The sequence below is a fragment of the Ambystoma mexicanum genome, chromosome 6p, assembly GCF_040938575.1.
Source record: "Ambystoma mexicanum isolate Mex_15411 chromosome 6p, UKY_AmexF1_1, whole genome shotgun sequence".
NCBI lineage: Eukaryota > Metazoa > Chordata > Amphibia > Caudata > Ambystomatidae > Ambystoma > Ambystoma mexicanum.
The window spans coordinates 1,159,718,953-1,159,745,606 of record NC_090935.1 but is presented as its reverse complement, the minus strand read 5'-3'; the positions used below and the strand labels follow the sequence as shown (position 1 = coordinate 1,159,745,606).

The 26,654-nt window shown below is 46.7% G+C and overlaps 1 protein-coding gene across 1 annotated transcript in view; it reads right to left on the bottom strand.

Moving 5' to 3' along the window:
• The window catches only part of SMC5 (structural maintenance of chromosomes 5), a 1,384,551-nt gene that overhangs the window by 943,178 nt on the left and 414,719 nt on the right, over window positions 1–26,654 (bottom strand). The window contains exon 9 of the mRNA XM_069625793.1: window positions 23,363–23,618. Coding sequence (XP_069481894.1) covers window positions 23,363–23,618 — 256 coding nt within the window. The remainder of the gene's footprint in view (window positions 1–23,362; window positions 23,619–26,654) is intronic.

Sequence of the window (26,654 nt, the reverse complement as noted above, 5' to 3'; positions counted from 1 at the left end):
CTTGGAAAGGGTACTAGGAAAAAGTGCTAGACATGGGGGGGTCCCATAGCCAAGATCATAGACTTAGCCAAGAGAGTGAGAGATAATGGGGAGCCGTTAGACCCAGACACCCTAGCCAATTGGGCACTGCGAGCTGTGTACCTCCTAGAGAATGCAAATTGCGCCCTTTCATCTGAAAGGAGAAGAGTGCTTTTACTAAAGATAGACTCGAAGTGAGGAGATCTAGCATTCTATGAAGCTGGTAAAGCTGTGCACGGGCTTCTACTTGGCAAAACTTTCGCATAAGAGATGGAACATGTTGGCACATATACAGCGTTCAAGAAAGCGCAAACATTCATCAAAAAGATGTTTTCATCATGAGTATTTGCCAGGACAGTGCACAGTAGAGGTTGTTTATCTGTTTTTTTACAGTTGCAGAAAAGGCCCCGGAACCGAAGAGCTCACTATTGGGAGTCCCGGCAGCAGGAAGCGCTCTTTCCGGCACGAGGGCACGGGAACAGAGGACGAGGTTATTACCGGCACCCAGGTCGGGGGCAGGACTCTGCTATACTTAGAACATTGGCAAATGCTTTCAAGCTACCCGTGGCTGCTTCAGACTGTCAGGTTTTCAGTTGGAGTTTGTAACACCGCCAGTACAGCAGGCCAAGATTGTTTGAACAGACGTGCGAAAAATGCAACCTTCTGGAGAGAGCCGATGCAGCTAGCAAGCAAAGGTGCTATAGAGCACAGCAGCATGGCTTCCACTGACTATATGAGCAATATGTTCCTGTTACACAGGAAAGAGAAAGTGCGACCAGTGATTAACCTGAAAGAACTCAATGGTTGGCTGGTCTACAGACACTTCAAAATGGAGAGTGCGCACATCCTCCGGGACAATATCCGGAAAAGAAACGGGCTAGTCATGTTGGATTTGAAAGATGCCTACATGACGATGCCGGTAGCCAGGGAACACTGCAGATACCTCGGTTTCCCATGGAACAATCACATATGGCAAATCACATGCCTCCCGTTCGGACTGACATCAGCGCCCTGGGCCTTCAGGAATGTCATGAGAGAGGTGGCTGCAGCCATGCGGGAGAGAGGTATTCGCATGATCGTGTATATGGACGATATCCTCATGCTAGCTGACGACAAGCGAGTGCTTGTCAGTCCGTTGCAGTAGGCGTCCCAGTTCCTATCCTCCCTCGGTTTCCTGATAAATCAGGAGAAGTAAGAGCTGATCGCCAGGCAATGCATAGAATTTCTGGGGTTACCACGAAAGCGCTGTCCAGTTGGAGTGGACATCGGATGTCAGTTGAAAGGCGTCAAAGAAGAGTAAAGGACCTGGCTAGGGCAGGGCTTATGGGACAGACAGGATATGGTCATGAGACTACCAGAGCCACTGGGGTTAATGGGATATGAAGTTTAAAGAGTGTTTTACTGATTTAAGTGGGAAAAAAAGATTTTATTAAACAAATATGAAGATTTAAATCTGCTGGAAGGGTAGAAATAAAGAAGTTGAAGCATAATGCTTGCCTCCGTGTCTTTAATAGAACAAAGACTCCCTGCACTACAGCAGGGGTAATCTTCATTATTTGAGTGACCAGACAGCAAATAAGACCATAAAATCTTAGTCTATAAAATCCGGATTGTAGATAAGATGTCTAAAATGCAACACTTGTTTAAAATGCAGCTTCAGACAAATGACTACAAGGTGCTTTAGTGTTTCTACACTATTTATTTCATTACAGAATCTACACTTTATAAGTTCCTTTGGCAACATCCTCCATCAAACTAAAACGTCCCTAGTTAATAGAATATTTAAACTGAACCTTAAAAACGGATCTCGCCCTTTCTTATTTGTGAATTAACTTAAATATGTAGGAAGTGTGCCAACCTTTTTATGTTCTTGACTAAGTTGTTTCATAGAGGAGTAACTGTTCATCTTCACTATTGTGTTGCTCCAGTCCACAACGTACGGGGCTTTTTTAATTAACATTAATTTTGAGGGAATATCTTCAAGTGTAAAGCCCAATTTCTCTACTATTCCTCAGCAGAGTGTCACAAATTAGAAAAGGGCACCAATTATAGCCTGTTCCATCAGATAACCTAGGTGCTCATATAGAGACGGTTTCTTAATTCTTCCAACATGGACACCAGGCTAATTCCGCTTTTCTTTATTCTCCGAATGTAGGATCTTAATACTTTTTTCTTTTCTGCCAAAAGGGGATCAAAGCGATACATATGCCTCTGCCTTGGTGGCTTCATCTGAGCAGAGTGCTTACGACTGCTCAAAACCTTGTGTATATTCTCCCTCACATAGTCATGGAAGAACATTTCATTAAAGGTAGACATTTTCCATTCATATGAGGTTGTGAGCCAATGACACAGAAGATTATCATTAAAAATATCCATGGCATGGTTTGACTTATACACCCTGGTGCCAGCCATATTCACTCACAAGTCCCACCAGCATCTTTTCACAGCTAGTATTACAAATCATAAAATCAGCCATTGGCATATTATGGTCACCTAAAATAGTAGATACAACTTTAAAACCCCTATGACATTCAGATAAAACACGGCCTACATATACATAATAATCGAGTTTACAAGGCCATTTTCCCAAGTTGGTTTAGGGGGTGGAGAGGTCTGGGGGGCATGGGTGGAAGAATCGCCAATGACTCTACCATTAAACATGGACAGACACCAGTATTCCATCAAATGATTCCAGGCCAAAGCCTGAATCGATTTCTTAGAGGGAGGACACTTCACAGTCTTTCCTCGTCCTCTTCAATGTCAGGATGTAAACAGGCAGAGTTTAAATTGTCTGCTAATATTATAAATGTATTCCCCCCCCATCTACATCAAGCCAATCCAAAACCCAGTTATCAAGCTTAACTAAGAAGACAGACAGGCGGGTGATTCCCTCATGCCAATCCCTATTTAAAATTAGGTAATGAGAGGCCTTGCCCGCTACTATTAAAAGGGAACAGTGCCCCCAAGACCTTACTTAGTCTGGATTGACAATTTACCTGACGGATCACGGCACATTAGGAAAAGACCTGTGAGAAACCTGAGGGATTCCTCACATTTTATCCCCTCGGATCCTTTGCTCAGGTGGCCAGGGAAGGACCATTGCTATTGGAACCCGACCCTGGCGGCAGAGAAGCAAGGGAGGATCACCAGAGTATGGGGTCCTTGGAAAGTGGGAAGAGGATGCCTGAAGGGGAGACATGATATCAACCTTTTTCTACGGACTATCGATCTACCCTTCTCTCCCACGACCTCATTGGGTTACTGTAAAACCTATCCCCTCAGCCCCACATGTAATATCTAGTAGTACTGAAATATGGTATCCCCCGTTACTGACATTCATCTACCCAACACCCCATCAGTCTTCTTGAGGTAATGTAAGTCCCAAAGTACCCATTTCCCAATGTACCAATCAAGTACTGAGAAGAATAAGAGGGAGTGAGGAGTTACGCAGACTTCCTATGGGAAACACCATTCTATTACTGGGAATCAACTACCTATACTCTCAGTACATGTCTCCCAGTAATAAGGTCAGGCAGAGTCAGGCACTTGAAGCAGACAACATTCACATGCAGCCCGTTAACACTCCAAGGGATTATAAAAACAGCCAGCACAGAAGGCAAAGTGAGCGAGTAGGAGCGGGTGCAGGAGCACAAGCAGGAGAGCTGTCTAGGACCTACTGGAGGAGCACGGAAATCCTAGACGCTGAGGGTCTGCCAAAGGAAGCAGCAAGAGAAAGCGTGGCGAGAGAGCCGTGTCTGAGGAGCCAGAACAGTCCAAGTAAGGGAGCCGAAAAGCATACTGATCCACTGGAAATCACCGTCTAGGAGATGCTTGTTCCCTTGGGCTAAGGAAGGAGCCCAGTAGTCTCTGAGGGGTAGGCAGTGAGGCCTGACCGCCAAACGAAGAACCGCTAAAGCAAATCACAAATGGTGATCCTGTTTGCCAAGGAAAGCCTGGTTTGTGAATGCATTAGTGAATACAAAGTTGCAAGTCAGCGCGTAGGAAGAGGGACGCGCCCATTGAACTTTGTGAAGCTGTGATCGTGAAAATGACAAGAAGGGAAAGCATAACAATGATGAGATACTAGGTAACAGAGTGGTCGCGTGGGTAACGACACGTTCTCTAAAGGCTGTTTGAATGAAGGAAAGTGAAGGAAGCTCCCAAAGTGGAGGGGAGCTGTGTGCGAACTGAAAAGTGAGCAAAATGCAGAGCATCAGCACGGGAGCTACACGAGAAAGGAAAAGCCAAGAAGAGATATTTGAAGGAAAAGTAAAGTATAGAAATATTATGGTGGAAGCTGAACAAACATCAAGTTGAAATTACTAAAGAGGGGGGTGAAGCTAAGTCCGGGTCCCGGGTTGCGTGACCTGTAGTGGGTGGACCCATGGAGACCCAACCAAAAGTGTGAACTATAAACCCAAGTTGAGAGAGCTTTGTGAAATATGGGGAAGTGAACCCCTTAAGGATTTGTACTTTGAAAAGCTGAACTTTGAGTTTGGAAAATTGAATGCTTTGAAGTTTGAAGTTTGAAATTGAACTTTGTGAAATTAAGAGGGTCTAAGCTTGGGCGAGGGAAGCCAGAGAGGCCTGTTGAAATGTGAAACAGAATGGCTCAGATTCTGGGAAAAGGAGCCCGGAAGAAGCCTGCCTACGTATAAGAAGACACTCTGAACTTTTCTTGGGATTTTGATAACTGATGAACTGTGGTCAACCTAAGTTTCTGGAACTTAGGTAAGAGAGCTTTGGAAACGCTTCAGTGCCATCCTGTTTTACTTTAAAGGCTATTTGAGTTTATCCAGCCCAGTGCACATTTTCATTCAGAGAGGTGAGGGCAACCATAGGTTTGACACAGACAGCCACATTGTTTTCAACTGACAGACTTGGACTTTCTTTTATTTTCTTTATGGTTGAGACTACACCCACCTTGGAGTTAGTGCCAGTAAGGTATTTTCTCATCCCTAATCAGTCCAATAAAGGTTTGCGAACTATCAGTTGTGTCTGTGTCTGCTTTTGATACAATGCCTGCCTCACAGATCTTATAACAATACAAAGCAGGATTATTCAGAAGCCAGGTTTCTTGTAAAAGAATAATATTGAAATCATTTAAATAATTCCCTAGATCTGGATTTGTGAATAAATGGCGACTTCCCCTAGAATTCCAAGCAATCAAGGTCAATTTATCTCCAGAATAGGAAGTGTCAAAGACAATCAGCCTCACGCGCCTATAATTTAGTAAAGACCCGATCCAAGACCAGTCAATTTTCCCTCTTTGCTTCGGAATACTAGTTGGAGCACATGAGACCTTGCGTCCAAACTCATTCCTTTTATTGGGTAATAACTACTTTTCCACTGACACCATCCCGTTTGCCTATCCCCTAAACATGTGAACCATTCCCACTATATGAACAGGCTGAGAACAGAAATCCAATCTGAGTAAGTGTTTCTGTCTCAGATAAAATTAGCTTATTTAAGATCCTGGACACTGTTTTTAGCCTGACTTAGTCGATTATTTTATCATCCACAAATTCTATCCTCTCTAAATTCATGGAGGAAATTATTCTCAGCCTGGGCAGTTCAACAAATAAGGCAAAAATGTTCCTTCTATTTAGCAGGAATGAGCTCCCCCGCCCCCTTCCCAACAGTGTATTCGGCCCACATCCCTGTAGAGCAGGAGGTCTTCAAACTGTGGGGAGCAGCCGCCTCCCAGGGGGGGAAGGGGGGTGCGAGAGCCCAGCATGAGATCTATAAAAAAATAAAATGCGTTTTTTTTTTTGTTTTCAGGATATGGGCAGGGGCAGCTCACATGGTCGGACTGGACCATAAAACAGCTCAGGCACCAATGAAAAAGTGTCCCGCAGTTGCAAATGGATATTCATTCCTTTAGGCACAGAATGTTTGAATAGTACCCAAGGGGGTGTTTTTTGTTAAAATGTAAGCAAATTGTGATATTAAACAATTTTTATTCAGCAACAACGGTCAAAACTACAAGCTGCATTGCGAAGTAAATCATCAAACTGGCCCACATTGGCCAAAAAGAGTGACCCATTTTGACTGGCCTACACTAGCGTTTGGCGTTTTTTGTACGGGCGTTGCCCTATTACCCTATAGGCCAGTCCAAGCCTGGCACCTCATCCATAATGGGCGAGGGGGCGTCCACCCAGTGGCCCCCCCTCACCCATTATGGAGGAGCCGAGAAGCCAGCCCAGTGAAACACTGAGTACTCCCTCAGCTGCTTTTTCCAGCTGAGGGAGTGCTCCTGGGCTGGCTGAACTGTGAAAGGGAAGCAATGTTTCCCTTTGACAGTTCTGTACCCCAGCCGCACATGCTCACTGAGCTATGCAAGTCTGGGGGCGTTTTGCTTCGTCAGCCTTACATAGCTCATTGGAAATGCTGGCTGGGGCACTGCATGTCTGTATGTGTGAGGGGGAGCTCCTGCACCTCCTCGCACATACGGACAGAGCAACCTGGAGTAGGGCATTTCAGCACCCATGTGCAGGTCCCTGCAGAAGGAAAGTTTATGTTCATTTATGTTTTTATTTAAATGTGTATGGGTGCATGGATGCTTGTGTTATGAGTGAGTGTTTGGTGATGGGTGCTCGTATGAATGATAGTGATTGCTGTGTGCGTTTGTTTTGGTCCGCTGAGATGATTTTGGCGAGTGGGGAGGTAAGGGAGGAAGGAGGGTTGTACAACAAAGGCATTTTAAAAATGCCTTTGTTGCATAATGCCCCTACCCACCTGCCAAAATCAGCTCTCCTAAGGGGCTGTGGAGCCAAGGGGACAGGGATGGTATTTTTTTTTATCCATCATAGATGTCCAGTCAAAAATACCATGCTTTCTCTCTTGGCCCCCCAGCACCAATTGTAAACTGTTTTTGGCTTTTTACCCATTTAGTTTTTAAACATATACTAAAAAATGCAACATTTTAACCCATTATTCTTAAAAAATTCACGGGGGAAACCACCCCCGAATCCCACTTGATTGGTTCAGGCTCCCTCGCAGCATTTTTGTGGGAAATATTTATGCCCCTCCACTTAAAAAATTCACCAGCTCCCACTGGACCTCGGACTGTGTTGGGAACAGGGTAGGGGGAGCCCAGGGTCTGTGATGGGGTGGAGAGAGCCCAGGGACTGGGTAGGAGCGGGATGAAGGAGCCCAACGACTGATGGGAGCAGGTGGGGGAGCCCAGGGACTATAATGGGAGTAGGGAGCAGGTGACAGCACACAATAGTTCATGGCCATTTGTACATACTGTCCATTTGGCATTTTTGGGGGGCCCGGCCTGCCCAACTTTTGCTCAGGGGGGCAGGCCCAAAAAGTTTGAATACCACTGTTGTAGAGAGATGACCCTTTTACCCAAACAATTTTTATCAAGTGGTTTACTTTCCCTTCTACAGTGCATTCCACCAGACTGGGCTCACAGATCTTTCGAACAAGCTCCTCTTGGGACACTAAATACCTTAGCCTTATCCTTACATGAGGGGGCAGGACCCTGTTGATCAAAACAATGTGCTACCCACGATGGATATTGTTTCAACCTGTCAGAATCGTGCAACCTTCTTCCCCCGCCCCTCCCTATTAAACCCAATTGGTCGTTCTGTAGGTAGGGAGTTGGCCTTAAATGTTGTGTGGGGAATGGGGGGGCCCTCTAGGCGGAGAAACCTTCCAGAGGATCCAACGACCCTCCCATACTTCCAGCCACTTCAACTGTGTCTATGGGGATGGACACTTCAACACTCAGCTGTCCCCCAATCAACTCCTCATTTTACAAATTTGCCCTTCCCACAGCCCTCATAGAATCAACACTTGATGTTGTTTAAATTGACTCTAAAATCTGTGCAAGACCTGCCTGAGGTTTCTCCCCCATTAAGTGAATCATGGTGCCCATCTCTTTCTCAGGTCCTTCGTCCAGGGTCTCCCGATCACCACTGAACTTTCTAAAAAATATTTTTACTGACTGCCATGGATTCCCCAAGTAAACTCAAAACACTCAAATTCTAAAGGAATTTTCTAGATGAGTTTGAATTGCTGGTCTTCAAATTCAGATGTTTCGTCTTCCTTTGTTGTTTTCCCCCCTTTTTTAGGGCCCGAGGCTTGAAGGGACTCTGGATCGACAGTGATCTTTTGTGGGTCAGTGATATTGATAATAACAAACATAGGTGGGATACAAGACTCCTTCTGGGCACCAGTCCCCTCTTTCACTGGAGGACCCGGGACCTCTTGTCCCACCTCAACTATAAAAATCCTGACAGTTCATCAAGTCAGTGAGGGTGGGACTTGCAGAGGCCCCGAAACAAAAATTACTATCCTTGGCGGTCGAAACCTTCTCCAGGATCCCAGGGGTCAAGACAATGGGCCTCATTAGAAGTTTTCCAGTAAATCACTGGTGATTATGCGATCCCGGTGGCACTGTTTCCGGCAACAGAAATCACTGAATCACTGGCATATCACAAGTACACAAGCATGCGCATTTTGCCAGTCACAGCGCCACCGTCATCCCGGAAACACTGTCAAAAGTCACTGTTCACGCTGCTGCCGTCTCAAAAAATACCAGTGGCACCGTTTTTGGCATGTCTACAATGGAAACATCGGTGACGGTAACACCAAAACCAGAAACGTCGTCATTGCAGGAACTGGAAGTTCGCCAGCAGCCATTTTGAAAAACTATGTACAAAATCACACACTTCCTGTAGCCTTCCAGACCTGTAACACCATGTCAGGAGCAGGAAAAGCCCAGGTACCCCAAGTCCGAATGGGTAAGACATGCATTACTTACCGTAAAAGCATTTCTGATGATTGTATCTGCTTAGATTCACATGCTGTGTATATGGTCCGACATCCAGTGGTAACCGCGGAGTATTGCATCTTGTCTTTCGGGAACCGAAAGAGGACGTCGGCATAGGCGTGTCTGAAACACTATCCCAGTCGTGATGTGTGTAGTACCCAAAATCCCTCACGCGCCGAGGTCCCTCCGATTGTATTTCTTTTCTGCCATGAGGGAGCCCGAGGCTATAGTGAGTGAGTACATGAAGAGAGAAAGTAGTAAGAAGTCTATGTTCCTTCCACCCCGAGCTGGGAGGCAGGGAGGGCGCATGTGAATCTAAGCAGATACAATAATCGAAAATGCTTTTACGGTAAGTAATGCATGTCTTCTGATGCTTGTTAATCTGCTTAGAATCACATGCTGTGCATAGACTAGCGAGCAGTACCCGGAGTTGGAGGTGGGTTGTGAGAAGGAACAGTAGAAAAAAGATGTCTTAGTACTGCTTGTCCCACCTGAGAATCAGACCTAGAATGAGTGTCTAGGCAATAGTGTTTTGTAAAGGTGTGTGTACAGAACTCCAGGTTGCCGCTTTGCAAATGGACTCTAGGGGAACATTTGCAATGAATGCTATGGATGCCCCAGTGCCTCGAGTAGAATGTGCTCTAGGCTTGAAGGGCAGTTCTCTCTTTGCAAGAGTGTAACATAGTGCGATGCATTTGACAATCCACCTTGATATTGCTGATTTAGAGACAGCATCCCCTTCTTTACCAGCTGCCACTGAAACAAAGAATTGTTTAGTTTTCCTCAGTGGTTTAGTTCTAGCCATGTAGAACATGACTGCCCTGCGCACATCTAGTGTGTGAAGGCTTCTTTCGGCCAGGTTAGTAGGTCTCTGGAAGAACGTGGGTAGTTCGATTGACTGGTTCACATGGAACCTCGAAATAAATTTCGGCGCAAATCTGGGATGTGTGCGCAGAATTACCTTATCTTTGTGGACTGTAACAAAGGGGTCCAAAACCGAGAGGGCCTGTAGTTCGCCAACTCTTCTGATAAAAGTGATAGCTACTAGAAAGGCTGTCTTGTAAGTCAGGTCTTTCAGACTAGCTTTATGCATAGGCTCAAAAGGGGGTCCCATTAGCCTAATTAAAACCACATTTAGATCCCACCCAGGGGCTGGGTGAGTGATGGGGGGATACATTCTTTTACCCCTTCCATAAAGGCTTTAATCACAGGTATTTTCTACCACGACACCTTCTGCTGTGACGTGGTGTAGGCTGACAACGCTGCTAGGTGAACCTTTAAGGAATTGAAGACTAACCCAGAGTCCAACAGATGGGTTAGATAAAACACAATGTGTGAAGGCGAGCAATCGGTGGGATTGACGCCTTTGGAACTGCACCAGATGACAAAAATGTTGTCCATTTTCTGGCATAGCAATAACGTGTGTTAGGCTTTCTTGCCTCCCTCAGTATGTCCATGCATCTTTGAGGGAGTTGCAGATGTCCAAACTCTAGGACCTCAGGAGCCAGGCTGCTAAATTCAGAGTTTGTGGGCATGGGTGCAGAGTCTCACCCCTGTCCTGAGACAACATGTTGAACCGGCAGGGCAGCTTGACTGGTGGGGAGAGGGACATTTCCATCAGGTGTGCGAACCAAGGTTGGCAGGCCCACATGGGAGCCACCAGAATCATGGTGACTGGTTCCTGGTGCATGTTGTTTACTATCTTGTTCAGAAGGGGAGTCTGGGGGGAAAAGCGTAGACAAATTTCCCCGACCAAGTTATCCAGAGACCGTTCCCCTTGGATCGGTTCTGGGGGTACCTGGAGGCGTAATCTTGGCATTGGGCGTTCTCCTGAGTAGCAACCAGGTTGATCTCTGGAAACCCCCATTCTGCGAAGACGTTGGATACAATGTCTTTGTGCAGTCGCCATTCACACTCTTCTGGCAGAGGAAAATCTCTGCTGAGTACGTCTGCCAGAAGATTGAGTTCCCCTGGAACATGTTGGGATATCGGGAACATCTTGTGTTTGAGAGCCCATATCCAGATGTTTTGGGACAGCTTGGATAGCCCTGGAGAGTGAGTGCCCCCCATGTTTGTTTCAATACTTTGAACACTGCTAGTAGCTCCAGTAAGTTTATATGGTTGGATGCTACCTGAGGGGACCACACTCCGTGCGCTGTCTGTTGAAGCAGGTGATTCCCCCCCCCCCCCCCCCACCCCGTGAGAGATGCGTCTGTCGTGAGAGTGGCTTCCACTGCAGGGGTGGTGAAGGTTTTCCCCTTCAAGAGGTTCTCCCTCGACCACCACTTCAGAGAGAGAACGAGGGCTGGCGAGACAACAGATCTTCCCATTGTCCGCTGGCCTGACACCACTGGCTGTTGAGCCACTCTTGCATGGGACGCATTGCGCAGCCGCGCGTGGGGAACCAAGTATATGCATGACGCCATCATCCCTACAAAACGCATAGCTTTGCGTACCGTCACCTCTCGACTGGCTACATACTGAGGAACCTGAGAGAGCATGTTCTGAACCCTCTCGCTGGAAGGGAAGACTAGACCGTCTTCCGTACGAATTAGAACCCCAAGGAACTGTTTTACTTGGCTGGGGAGTAAGCTGGATTTCTTTTCGTTGATAGAAAATCCCAGGCTCAACAGTAGGTCTACTGTTTTCTGGGTGTTGGAAAAACAAACACCGAACGAGCCCCCCATGATGAGCCAATCGTCGAGGTGAGGGTAAACTGGAACTGAAAGTCTGCGCAGGTGTGCCGCTGCCACTGCCAGGACCTTGGTAAACACCCTTGGCGCCGAGGCTATCCCGAAGGGGAGTACCTTGAACTGGTAGTGTTTGTCCTGAATCACGAACCTTAGGAATTTTCTGTGCGCTGGCAGCATTGAAATATGAAAGTATGCATCTTTCATATCCAATGTTGTCATGAAGTCCCCCTGTTTTAGCAATGGGATCACCTCTTGCAGTGTTAGCATGCGAAACTTCTGGGGCTTTATGAACTTGTTCGCTGGGCGCAGGTCTAGAACAGGACGCATGGTGAGATCCTTTTTGGGTACAAGAAAGTACACTGAATAGATACCCTCGTTTACCTGAAGAATCGGGACGGCTTCTATGGCGTCCTTTCCCAGCAGCGCTTCCACCTCTTGGATCAGGATCTGCAGATGTTCCGGTGAAAGGCGTCAATGTTTCGGCGGTCTGAACTGTGGAGGTCGGGCGAATTCCACGCAGTAACCGTGGGCGACCGTCTTTAAGACCCACTGGTCTGAAGTTATCCCCTCCCATGCCTTGAGGAAAGATGTTAATCGTCCCCCGACCGGGGGACATGGGAGGGGACCTGGACTTGGTGGTCATTTCTGACCCGAAGTTGACGCTCCTCTGGAATTGGGGCCTCTGCCTCTATTCTTTCTGTGCTTCTGACCCCTCTGGGGGTAGTAAGTGGGGCTTGCAGCAGGTTGACTTGAGATGAAGTTGCCCGTGCCGAAATTGTTTTGAGCGGCGCGGGCTTGTCCTCGAAAGGACCGCCGAGAATTACTGCCCCTCTGAAGAGGGTTTTTGGTAAATTTGGTGCAGCGACTTAATAGTCTTGTGCTCCTTCTTGGCTGTCTCCAACGCATCGTCTACCGCCTTCCCGAAGAGGTAGGCCTCTTCGATGGGTTTGTTGATAATGGATGCCTGGGTCTCAGGCCTGAAGCCCGACGTGCACAGCCACGCGTGCCTCTTTAGGAGAGTACCACGTGCGAGAGACTTGCCTGCTGTCTCTGCGGTGTCCAGGGTATTCTTTACAACATTCTGATTGGCAAGTTTGCCCTCCGAGACAATGGCAAGAAGCTTGGCTCTGGTTGGTTCCGGAACCTCTTGAAGGCCTTCCTGGAGTAGGTTCCATTGGGCGTAGACGTAGCTTGCCAGTAACTTCGTGTTATTGGCAATCCGGACGGTATAGGCCGCCGCCGACGTAACCCATTTACCTAAGGCATACAACATTTTGGACTCCTTCTCCGGGGGTGACTCTCCCGTGGCAAGGGGAACATCTGCTCTCTTGTGAGTGTTGGTCACCACCAGCGAGTCTGGGGTTGCGTGTCCTTTGATATAAAGAGGGTCGGTGGGGGAGGGTCGGAAAAGTTTTTCGACCCTTGTGTTCACAGCCCTACTCTTGAGCGGGTGTGAGTAAGGAAGGGGCCAGCAGTCTCTTTACAGAGCTCAAGAGAGGGATAGACTGGCTTTCCGGAGCCTTTTCATTAATAATGTCCTCCGCAAAATCTTGTTCGGGCAAGGCTTCAAGCGTGGCAATTTTAAAGAATTCCGCTGCTTTTTTAAACATGTTGTTGAAAGCCATTTGATCATCCACCGGGGAAGCTTGTCGAATCGGGGTGGATGGGGGAGAGTCGAGGCAAACGATAGAGTTGTGATCGTCCTGCTGGGTGTTCTCCCAGTTGTCCGTTGCACCTTGATCTTCCCCATAGTTGTCCAGAAAAGAAGACTCCTCTTCTTCTGTATAGATGTCTCTATATGTGTCCATCTGGACATCTTCTTGATAGTCAACTTGGTGTTGGACATCTTGTGTTTGAGGGTTAGGGTCTACCCAAGCTTTTTTCGGCGGAGGTTGATCAGAAGCCCTGAAAAACTGCTCCAGCCGATCCATACACCCCTCGAATTGCTCCATGGTCCACTTGGATGACCCAAATGGACCTAGCTGAGTAGGAACCATGTTCTCCCCCCTAAGGCGTTGAGAGGATCGCCTCAGGGTGCTTGAGAGGGGTACCTGGCTTTCTTCGTAAGAGTCTTCCTGATCGTCTTCCAAATCCGTGGAAAACTTTTCGGCGGACTGGCCCATAACTGTGGGCGGAACCGGTACTAGGCCCACCGCCGTAGCAATCTTATTGATGCTCTTACGGATAGTCACCGAATCTTCGGGAGACAACGCCTCCGATGATGTGTCGGCAGTGAAAATGTCTTCCGCGGCTCCCGAAGGGCCAGCAGATGGCTTTTCGGGTAGAGGCCTACTCTTAGTTTTTGGGCCTGTACGGGCCTTGAAATCCATCGAAGTTTCTTGTTCTGAAACTTCGGCGCGTGTAGTTTGGGGAGTAGCACCCTTGTTATGTTTGCTATGCCGAGTCATGCGCTGCTGCGGATGCAGGGAAGGCTTCGGATCAGACCGATCCATGGGCGCCGCCGAAGTTTCCGGCGGACCCGTTGGTGCTTTCGCCTTCTTCAACAAAGTCGTCGAGGAGGGCGCTTTGGTTGTGTGCTTTGTGCGGTGCGATTGTACACCCCGGTCACCGGGTGTGGTCCCTGTAGCAAGACCAGAGTCGAGCCTGGAAGGGTCGGGGACGGGCGTGGCGGCCCTAGAATAGTCCGCCTCAAGGTCTATAACGTCCCGCGTTGGACGTTTGGTCATCCGATGTACCCCCGTCACTTTCGGATGGTGTCGCGGCAGGGGAGGGAGGCTCCACGCGTGACATTCCGTAGGCGGACCACCGCTTCAACCGGCGCTCCTTAAGGGTTTTAGGTTTAAGGAGTTTACACGCCGAACACCACTTTTTGTCGTGCTCTAGGGGGAGACAAGCGTTACACGACGTGTGCTCATCTTTCCACGGATATCTGTCCCTACACACAGGGCAGAATCTAAATGGAGTCCTTTCCATAGCAGAAGGGAAGGGTGACCAGACCAAAAAGGAAAGCAGTGGAAAAGAGGAAAGACATCACAGTATGGCAAAACCCCGAGCCCACTCTCCCTACTGTGCAGGCCGGCCAGAAGGCCCGACCACATGGAAGTCCCAACGCCGGATTTTAGGCGCCGGAACCCACAGCCGTAGACGATTCCTCCGTAGTCTTTCGAAGGTGTTCTTGATGGGCGAAGTGACTTAACGGGGATTAAACCGACAATTTGGTAAGAAAAACAATGTCTCATGAAGAGCTCTGCTATAGGGCGACCAGTTATCTGGGTGGAAAAAAACAATCTGAGGGACCTCGGCGCGTGAGGGATTTTGGGTACTACACACGTCACGATAGGGATAGTGTTTCAGACACGCCTATGCCGACGTCCCCTTTCGGTCCCCGAAAGACAAAATGCAATACTCCGCAGTTACCACTGGATGTTGGACCATATGCACAGCATGTGATTCTAAGCAGATTAACAAGCATCAGAAACAACAGTTTACGGAGCCAGAATTAAGTATGCTCACAGACACCATTGTGCCCAATGCTGGTGAGCTATTCACATCTGACTGCAGGCACATCAGCCAAGTAAGACTGCAATATGGGAGGAGGTCGCAGAGGAAGTGTCGGCTGTGGGCCCCGTCCCCTGCGCACCAAAAGATTGCCACAAGCAGTGTGACGACCACCGTCTGGGAGTCCACAACCGGCTCTCAGCGCACAGGAGGGAATGCCTAGCAACTGGAGGTGGCACCACCTCCCCTATAAAGTTGACGAATATTACATGAGGTCTGACACATGTTCGAGGAACACCATCCGCCCCCACCTGACCCATCCCACACCTCAGACCCGCACATCATAGTCCATGGCAGGAGGCCCAATACACTACGCCACCACCCCAGAGGCAGTAGCTCCCACCACAACAACCAGCTTAAATCCAATGTCTCTGGAGCACTGCTTCCCACTGGGCTTGATGACAGCAACAGCCCTCCCTCATTGTACCCCTCAGCTCCTTTACCCCCTCATACACACCCTCTTCTGTGAATCAACCCTGCTCCGTAGCCCCGGGACTGCTCCCCTCCAGGATTGGGATGTACACATGTGGATGCCTAACAGGGGTCATCAGCCAGGGCAGAAAGGTGTAGCCGGAATCACCTGCATGGGAGGGACACAGGGAGAGCAATGTCATTGAAGTGACTGGACAATGCAGGCATGTCTTGAAGTGGGTCAGTGACACAAGCATATGGCTATGTGCGCTTGTGGCCCAACCATCACCTTGCTGCACCCTGCGACAGTTCTTGCTGTTCGGGACCTGTGTGCGATTGGACTCACATGGATGCGTTGGGGCTGGTGGTGGATGTGCACAGTGAGGATATGCTGTATTAGGTGAAATGGGTGCGATGCATTCTGGTACCTCTGGTGCATGTCCTGTGCCTGTTAATCTGTGACCACATTGTGCTCGTGTGTCCTTCCGTTTACTCATGTGGTTCATGTCAGCCATGTGCACCCGCTCTTGCATGCAGTTTGTGTCCATACATTTCCATGGCACCTGCACTGGTGACGGTGAATAACCCCACCCCCAATTCCCCAGTACACATGCAAAGTGATGTGTGCGTGTAGGTCCTTTGACTAACCCAATAGCCGGGTTCTCTGTCCGACGTAACGCTCCATGTACCCAGGCAGCATGCTGTTGCCCAGGACCATGGAGTCATGTGTAGATCCAGAAAAACGTGCAGAGCAGTGTGTGATGGTAAGGTCTGCATCACAGACAAATTGTACATTCATTGAGTGGTAGAGCTTTCTGTTACAATATACCTCCTTAATGGCGTGGCCAGCCACTACCTCAATGTGTGTACAGTCGACTGCACCAAGTACATTAGGCATGCCAGCAAGGGCATGAAAACAGACCTTGGTGGCATTGACCTGGGCCTGTGTCATGGGAAGGGCAATGTGCTGGCACACATGACACAGGAGGGCATCCAGGACCTGCACAAGAACCTTTGAAAATCTGGGCTGGGAGATTCCATGCAGCTCCCAAACTGTGTGCTGGTATGTGCCAGTGGCGAGGAAATACAGCACAGACACCACCTTCAGCAAGGTTGGGGGTATGGCAGTCTGGATGCCAATTACGGTCCGGATGTCGAAGTGCATTAGATCCACTATAGCGAGGATGGTCTCCCTGTTAAGGCGATACAGTGTATGTATATCTGCCAGTCAGGGACCAGGGTGTGGCTCTTGTACGGGTGCTTGCCTCCGGGGTGGTACTTTCTGTCCATTGTTCCTCTGCCAGTGAGCCTGTTCCCACTGTTGCACCTCCTGCTCATGGAGCAGCATTCCTGCATGCAGAGCCTCAAGGTCCATGACTGCTGTTATGAGTGGCAGCATGGTTGTATTGGAAGGGGTGCGAGGTGTGGTACTCGTCAGCAGTCACAGTGCTCATGGTGTGCAGCTAGGTTAAATGGGTACACCTGTAGGCTGTTTCTCCACACCTGGGCCTGCTTCGCATTGCCAGTGTTTCCGGCGCGGTTTTCGCAGTGTCACCAGCATTTTGGTGCTGGTGTTTCTGTGAAGGCAGCAGTTGTAATGTAGACTTCATAGCGTGACGCCGGTGTATCCAGCACGGCTCATCAGGGCCCACAGCATTGTCGGCGATTTCGGCAACGATGACAGTGTGCGATGTTGCAGGCAACGTTGTTACCGGCATCGCGTCTCGTAGTTCGGCGGTCCGGAAACCGTGTCGGTAATCAATATTACTGTCACATTGTTTCCGGACCGCCAAGCTTGTAATGGGGCCCAATGACTCGCTTCCCAGGTCCACACCCAGAGTTCTCCAATATTGGCCCCCTTAAGTTCTGATCCTTCTACACAGACTTAGTCTTTAGACCTTCTGCCCGTTCTTTTAAAATCTGAGTAAGCCGAAAGCTTCTCAAAATATTTTTCATAGAATATCACAAATTCAGTTAGTACCCCCTTAAGTGCCACGATACTGACACATTTTGATCACCCCCCTGTGAAGTATATGACATGGAGAAGAGACCTTTCATATGAAGTCATGCTGGCGAAGACAGAGAAACTGTCACTTCCGCTATCACTGCCTCTTTCCTCCATGACCATAGGTGGAGTGTCAACGTAGCAATCGCCAACGTGACCAGAGATCTGACTTTCATTTAGATCCAGTATTTCCGCATCCACCATTGGGTCCCCTCAATCCTCCAACACTTCCAACGTTTTTGCGATTGGATCAAAGAAAGCTGTGATTTTATTAGATAGGATCTTTTCTGTGAGTTCATTTGTTTCGCAGGCCCCGCAATAGTGGCAGGAATACAATCCTCCCCCAGTGACGCTGGAAGCGGTAGAGACCATACAATTTCAACTTCTGTATTAAATCAGCCCCCGCCTTATATGTCATAGTTGCTAGCTTTCTTTTGTTACTCAAGTTGTACATAGAAGCAGTATACCATCAACCGGCCTCAGTTTAAATAAACATCACTATGCAGGGGTTATTTCAGGATAGATCTGACCAACTACTTACTTCCAAGTATTGCACATGGAACTCGCTATTTCCCCAAGGAAGGTTCACAACTTTAAGTTGCAAAGAATGCAGCCACAATTTCAATACTTCGGTCCGGTGATGTGGATATGCTTACCACTTGCCTACAATTATCATCATCCTCTGACTTTCCTTTACCAGGGTCCTCACTGTAAACTGTGGTGCTCAACGCACTCTCCAGCATTAAGAATTCTTGTTGTGGCAGGGACACTATCTTGCCACTCCTATATACAAAGGTTAACACACGTACCCACAGAGGAGCACCAAAAATGCCCAATGTTTCGAGCAGTAAGGAGCCTTTTAGGCTATTAGAGGAAAAACCTTGATGCAGCATAGACAGAAGAACTGTGTTTTATCACGTTCAAAGAGATTAAGCAATGAGATCAGGGAGAGAGCGGGCTAAAGAACCAGCAAGTCCTCTCACAAAAATGTCACCGGAGCAGAACTGTGCAGTCACCGGTGCCGAGCTTGACAATAACAGAGTCCCAAGCCCCCAGCCCCAGGGTGATCTGAAAATACACAAAAAAATGCAGAAGAAAAGGCAGGGTGCTGGAGCACTCGCTGCCCACTTTACCAGGAGGCTGAGCAACAGCGCCGCTCAAAGTTCACCATTCGCCACTCTCGGATAGCCCTAGGACCACCAAGACACCCAGTGAGCACTGATCTATCTGCTGTACTCTGTGGACTTCAGTCCTGGACGCTCTGCTAAGATGCGCTTGCTCCAGCACCAGCGCGTTCAAGAGCGCTTTTCAAGAGGTTAGAGGAAGGAACCTCTTGTCATCATGCTGCACTGCCATGCGTACCGCCTCACACAACACAACGCAGCCACTTCCCCGACAGCCCAGTACGCAATGCCCATTGAAGGATCAATATAAAAGTTTACAAAAAAAATATACGATGCTTTAAATCACAGCTATCCATTGAATTTACAATCATATGTAGGCGTGACAAGTGGATGGAAAGAAAATATTTTTCAAATATACAATTTATTGGTCAACAACCATATAGACGTAAAAAGTGTCTATTCCACAGTTAAATAGTAACATTCATAAATAACACCAACACACAATGGACAACATATAGACATCAGATACAAATAAAAGTTCTCCATGCATTAAAGTGAAAACATGCAAAATGTATACTTCAGTCCACAGTTATAGTTGGAAACAATATGCTTAATCTTCCCGGAGGACAGCAAAGTCGGTCTACTACTATAATAATAGACCGACTTTGCTGTCCTCCGGGAAGATTAGGTATCCTTAATCTCATCGGTGACACGTGGCATAGTGGTTTTAATCAAACGATCACTGTCCAAATCTAAAACCTAATGTTTAGAAATGGGGTATTGTGCCCCAGAAGGTAGCTCTTTATGCAGACGATGTCCTCATGTTCCTGAAGGACACTATTCACTCACTCCCAAATGCCATAGAGCTGCTGGATGGGTTTGCGAGGGTCTTGGTGTTCCATATCAATTAGCCTAAATTCATAGCGCTTAACATCACCAAGGGGACTGAGCAAGTGGCAGAATGGGAAAGCCGGTATCCTCTGAAATGGGAACAGAAATCGGTGAAATATTCAGAAGTGCATTTAACCTCTACTTACGAGAGATTATATGGGGCTAATATCCCGGACCTATTGAAATCATTGGCAGGAGATCTTAAACGATCGGACATGCAGGGGCTATCATGGCTTGCACGGATAACAGCGATTAAAATGACCCTGCTCCCTAGGTTTTTGTATGCGACAGGCGCTCTCCCAATACGCATCCCAGGTCCAGAAATTAAAAAAACTACAGAGGGAGGTAATGTCCTTCATTTAGCGGGGGAAGAAACCAAGGGTTCCCAAGAAGGTTTTATTTAGACCACAGGCTCTCGGGGGGACTGGGTGTGCCTGAACTTCGCAGGTATTTATGGGCAGCACAGGTGGCACCTATGTTGCAATGGTCACCCAGAGAATACCAGAATCGATGGGCAGCTCTGGAAAGGGAAGCAACCAAGACACCCCTGGAAACCCTTGGTTTTCTTGCAGAGCAGCATAGAGGCAAAGGAGGCACATTATTGGAGACAACCAAGGCCACTCTATGGTATTGTGACAAAGCATTAAGGGGCAGAAGGGTAAAGGTGGGGGGAGTGCCCCTCACACCGGTTGTCCATAAGCCAGACTTCACACCAGGTATGCGGCCTGACTTTTGGGCACAGTGGGGAGGAGAGGAGCAAGCCCTGGTATTGGGAGATCTTTATGCAGAAGGGTCACCCCTAACCTTTGAAAGCTGCAAAGCCAAATTTGACATACCGGAAAGCGAACGCTTCCATTATATCCAACTTAGAAACTGGATTACTAACACAAAAGTCCGGGAGGGAGCAACTCGGGACCCAACTGGGTTGGAATTTACAGTCCAAGAGGGTCAACCGGACAAAGGGGTATCGAGACCATCGCCTGATGGGGGTGGCGGACCCGGAAGAAATCCTTCCATACATGCAAAGATGGGAGATAGATGTGGAGAAACAAATCACCGGGGAGAAATGGGGTCGCATATGGCATAGAGCCACCAAAAGCTCTAAATGTGCTTTAATCAAAGAGGCGACATATAAGCTCTGTCTGCGGTGGTATATGACGCCACTACGTATGCATTCTATCAACCCAGGCTACCCCATGTCATGCTGGAGGGACTGTGGACATCCTGGGGATCTAATACACATGTGGTGGACCTGCGCAGTGGCAGAGACTTACTGGAAGGAGATCTTGAGCCATACTAAGGAGATAACGGGGACACAATTGCCCTTTGACCCGGTAGTAGTCTTACTGGGTGAGGCAGTTGAAGGGAGTTGTGTGAACTCTGGAAACAGAGCTAACCTTATTACTCACATGCTGAGCGCAGCTAGAATCACCCTGGCGCAGGCATGGAAGAACAAACATGGGCCGGTAGTAGCTATGTGGTGGGTGAGGCTATGGGCAGTGATGGCCATAGAAAAGGTGACAGCAATAGTTTACGGCTCCTACTCGAAGTACCAGAATACTTGGATGCCATTGTATTTTAAGCAAAAGTTGTTCCGCAGGGTTTCCATACTTTGATTGTGCAAGCCTTGAGTTGAGAGGGTGACCTAGCTCGTGGAACTCCAAGAGAAGCCGAAAGGTGATGCTGTATCCCACCCAAATGTTGGAAAGTGATGTTGGGGGTAACTTGCTAGTAACTTATGCTCTTGAGAAATTAAATAAAGTTGTTAAAAAAGAAAAAAAAGAAATTGGGTATTGTTGCTTTCCCAATCGGGGTCAGAAAACATCTAACTATGTGAGGCTTTCCAAGCTTAAAAAATAAATAAATAAAAAGTACATTGGTTGCCAAAAGATACCCCCCACTGCAAAACAACGCCCCAAATAAATATAATGAAAACAGTTAATTAGTATCTAGAAGCAAATACAACCAACAGGGGAAAAGGCAAAACTTACTACAAAACATACTTCCAAAGACCACGAGAAAACTGATGAGTGCTCACAGCAGAATAAATATTTCAACTACTTTTTTTTTTCCTTAGTTTGAGAATCGAGCAGAAGCATGACATAAGACAAAACACCTACATAAGTTAGATATGAGACTGAGTGAATAGTTAACATGGTGGAAAGGGACATTCTGGCACAATATATATACAGTGAGCAGAAGACGCGGATTACATGGCACTTACATTGACGGATATCATTAGAGGACCTGGGAAAGCACGGTCTCTGAATACCATCCACAGCACAAAGATCTTATGATTTACAATTTGGATGAAGCTCTCTTTACTCTACCCTTCCAAGAATCAAATCGTAGTTCAGGGTTGGAAGGAATTCATGTGGAAATATATTAAAAAGGTACAACCAGATGTGTGGGCAGCTTTGTTATTAATAGTTATGAAGGCTACAGACAGCATAAGGCCTATTCCTTCTTTGTGGAAGAAGGCTATTATTGGCTCCATTTCCAACAAGGGGGGACAAAGCAACTGAAGAGATAGTATATTGGGCTATACACACATCTACACTCAAGGATTGGGCTTTAATAAAATCTCCAATCACTTCTAGCTAACAAAAGGGCTTAGATTATGCAACTGGTTGTGCTATATAAATTCACTTTCATATTGCTGAAGTTTATTTTAGAGGTTTGAAACTAAGGGCCTCATTACAAATCAGGCGGTCCGGAAATAACAATGGTGGTAAACCAGCCGCCACCGTTGTTTCCGGACCGCCTGATCCCGACTCCTGCAGGCGGGAGGTGATGTTCCCGCCAGGTTTGACCGGGCGGGTTTAACACCACCCGCCCGCAGGCGGACGAGGAAACACCGGCAGCATTACGAGATGCGGCCGGTGTTTCCATGATCCCCATTCCCATTGAGTCCAATAGGACTCAATGGGAATGGGGATTAACACCATTCCGCCTCCGTGATTCCCGGGAAACCGGGGTTGTAATACCCCGGTAATTCCGGAAATCACTGAGGCGGAATGGTAATACGAGTCCGGCAGTAACCAGGCGGTTTTACCGCCTCGGTTCCCGCCGGACTCGTAATGAGAAGTCTTGAATATTATGTTTGAGCTTAATTCTTGCACCTCAATAACAGTGCTGCAACGTTTCTATTCTATTTATTACCTTCAATTTCCCTTGTTTAAACCATCAAGAGTTATATACTAAACTGAAAGAGGGTTAGAAAATGAGGACTGCCGTGAGGTATTTAGTTCTTGATTGAAGCTTAGAATAGCGCGTTAGATTGCCACCAACAGCTACCAGCAGCTACTTTTGGCACACCCAGGCCAACTCTTATGGGGCAAAACACCCTTGTGTGCATTTAACTCTGAGTTTGGGACAATCTACAAACAAACATTAGGACCCATCTATATGGCATTTAAAGAATAAGGGGTCATATATATTTAACAAAATTATATGTTTGCATCTCATGTGGAAGTCATACTTGTGGAAGGCTATGGACTAGCTACTCGTTGCCCAGCGTTAGCTCCTGGTCACTGGTTAATGATGGATACGCAGGAGCTGCTTTTAGCTTCCGTTTATCCACTCTGAATTTCGATCCCTGCTGAATATACTGTGGTAATATATAACATTATATGTTAACGCTACTGATTGGCTACACTTTTATGCTCTATGCATATTGCACATCTTGAGAATAAGCTCCAATATCATCTTTGTTAGTCAGGTGAATATTTTGATATTGGTTGCAGGATTATACACCACAGTTGGTTTTATATATTTTAAGTAGGCTTAAAATGCGGCTTCTTGTATTCACGTTTTGGTGTATGAAATCGTACTTTTACGGGCACATATCACAATGAGCGATAAAACAAATTGGTAAATCAAGAGTTTCAGAAAAGAATAGTTCAGAAAATCCTACCTTTCTTATCTCTCTCCAGGTTTTCCTTCTCTCTTCTTAGATCACTCATTTGACTGTCAATATTTGCACGGTCTTCCTGAATTTGTCTCAGTTCACCCGTTATAGCATCGATTTCTGGCTGCAGATTTGCACAGTTACCAATGGTACCAAGCTCATTTTGCCAATCCTCTATCATCTTACGAATGGTGGTTATTTTCTTCTGCTTATCCATCTCTTCATCTTGCTTCATTCTTAAGTATTGTTGTAATTCTTCAATCTGGTAAGAGTACACTTAGTAATCAGTATAACATTATAAGTGAACAGAATACAACATTCATGATGCATTTAAAAAAAGAAAACAATACACTTACAATATGCTCTTTACCTCTGTGTGCAGCCCTGTGAATCAGAGGCTGCTTGCCAAAAGAGAAGCCAATCATCATGTTGGTGTCCACGCCACACAATCGCAACCGCCCCCACTCCAATAAACCACCGTTTGATAACCAGAAGTATATTTATCACAAATTTGACACAATATTGCTTATTATGGCAGATGGAGCCTGCGGCTGAGGCCCAGAAGAGGCAGCCTTATTTCTTTCAACTATGTTTTAATGGTGTTGCTGGACTGCAAGAGGTGACCCTTTGAATGTGCAAAAGACAACCTCTGGAGGACATCTTCGATGGCTGCACATGATTTGTTATGCCCAAGCTTAGGTCTCAAAACGAATACCAGTCTTCACAGACATTTGCAGGCCTCTTTATGGAATCTGTCCAGCGCTGGGCACCAAGATACAGCTTCAGAACACACGACTTGTGTGTGTAACTTGCACGGCTCTAGCAGAATATATGGGCATGCGGTGGGTGCTGTGGCCTCACAACAAGCACACAAGGAGTCACAAGAAGGTCCCCTTTGCATCAGAGGTACCTACACAGATTTTCTAACTAAATACAATTTACTGACTGGAGATGCAATGGAAGTCGCTGTGAACAGAGATTGCTAAATATTTGCTACTGCACATTCCTGAAAGAAACAGGCAGGAAGCAATTGAGTTCGGTCGCAGAGGACTCATCCCTGTGTGGGTTTACCTGCTAATACACTGGCAAGGTTAATTTGCATTCCACTTGCTGCTGTTTAATGTAAAGTTTTGCATGTTCACAAGATTCTGCTGCTTTTCGCTCATACCACTGCCACGCACTGCTTCTTAAGGCTTGAGCAAAACATGAGGTTTCTGCACTATTGTAATGCTCGTTCTTATGAATGTTCCCAAGCTGTTCTTTATCCTCTTAAAAGCAGTCCAGTGCTTTGCATTATGTTAAAAGGCACCTGGCTCCGATTAACTGAATTTTGTATTTTTCGTGTGATAACAATTCCCTTCCTATTCCATGTAATGGCTGCATCTTCTCTTATGTGTTACATTATGTATGGCAAATATTTTATGGAGTTCTTTCAGATTCTCCAACTCAGGAGCTTTCTGTCCCCATTTTTCTTTACTGTCAACAGGTCATCAAAAGGGTTATGATTCAGCCAAGTAATATTTTTTGTGTACGATCACCATCTTGACGGCCACTAGTATAGGGCGAGATCTGCATAGCATTGCTGTGCAGTCACCATCTTGTTCTCTTTACAATTGTGAAGGCACAACATTTTTCATCCCTCAAACAGGATTAAGCGGAATTATTTTTAAATTCCATAGGCGTGAAGATGCCCAACATTTAGTATGCAGACATCAAGGGATTTCGCATTCCACTGGAGATGTGTGCATACTTCTTTCAGGTTATATTGACAGGTTTCTTAAGAGTTTAATTCTAGCAATGGTGAAATGGTCACTATCCTTTATTTATACTGGCAGTACCACCCGGCGATGCACGGGTCTGTAGCTGACATGCACGTGGGAGTCTGCTATAGCCTTGTGTCTGTTTTATTGTGCAATTACTTCCTATTTTAGAAAAATTGCAAAATCGGCAATCACCCCAAATCACCTATACTGATAGCACGCAGCCAGACCCCACAACACCCCTTTAGAGTTGGATAAATTTCACTATCACCAATACCCCCAGACTGGAATGCCGACCATGTGTCCTAACTTCCTATTACAGGGAAAAAAGTCGCAAAACTGGCAGTCTCCAGAAATCGCCTATAGTATGTACTATACTGATGGTGCAGGCCAAATAGGTTGGGTTGGTAAAATGTCACCATCGCCAGTACACCCCGACTGGTATGTCGACCTCGGGACCAAACTTCAGCCCACCAACTGTTATAAGGGCTGGAGCCAACCCCAAACATGCAAACACACTTTCACAAATATATATATAGATCTTAATTTCTATCCAGGCATGTGTTCTCTGGGCATGGCTTGAAAAGTCTTAAAGCTCTTTTGACTAACTAAATAATAGGGGATTTTTCGGTTAAGTTGTCCTGAAGTTAATTAATGTTTTCTAAATAGGACTGCACTATTGTTTAAACTCTGAGCTGCAAAGAGAATCAAAATGCAACACTACACGTGCTGGTGTTAAAAAGGACAAATACACAGAAACAAAAACACAATAACACAAGTGTTATATGTACTCTAATTAGTACATGTTTGCTTCTTTTGGGTTATAATTACAACAAAACCTGAACAAGTTGTATTATTACAAAAACTCCATCAATACTTTTAATATCCACTCCCAAGCCAAGTAATATATATTTCCCTGGTTACAATACTAAGAATAATAAGGAAGGCCTATGCGTGCTACAGATCTCAATGAGCACAGGCCTTTCGAAAGCTGCATATGCTGCCTTGGATCTGGTGAAATAGGTATGTTGTCTCTCTGGATCAAAAAGTCTGTGCAAGGTGTTTACATCTGTATAGTAAGACAATGCATCTTGCAGTGGTGACCTTGGCCACTGTAACAGGACTATCTGACCGAATAAAACGCTGGAACCGGTCTAAATAAAATTGCAACTAAGTGGCCACATTCATACTGCGCAGAGCTTTTTCTGCTGGTGAATTTTGTGGCCTGATAAACAGCTAAGTAAATGTTGTAGTTCATTTGAAAATCAGACAGGGCTTTAGGAATAATGGAAGGAATGGTTCTTATAATCACCTTTGAGTTGAATGTCAAGAGCAGCATAACTTCGGCTCCAGCTGCCTAACAATACTAGAATACGTTAAACAGGATGTCTCGGCCTTCACCACTGACCAGTGTTTCCCAGGAGGGAGGAGGTTCAGGGAGGGGGAAAATGTGCCAGGGCTAGGGGCCACATTGAGCATAGCTCTGCACCACGCACCATGAAAACCTTGCTTGCAGCAGATTCTTAAGGACATTGGAA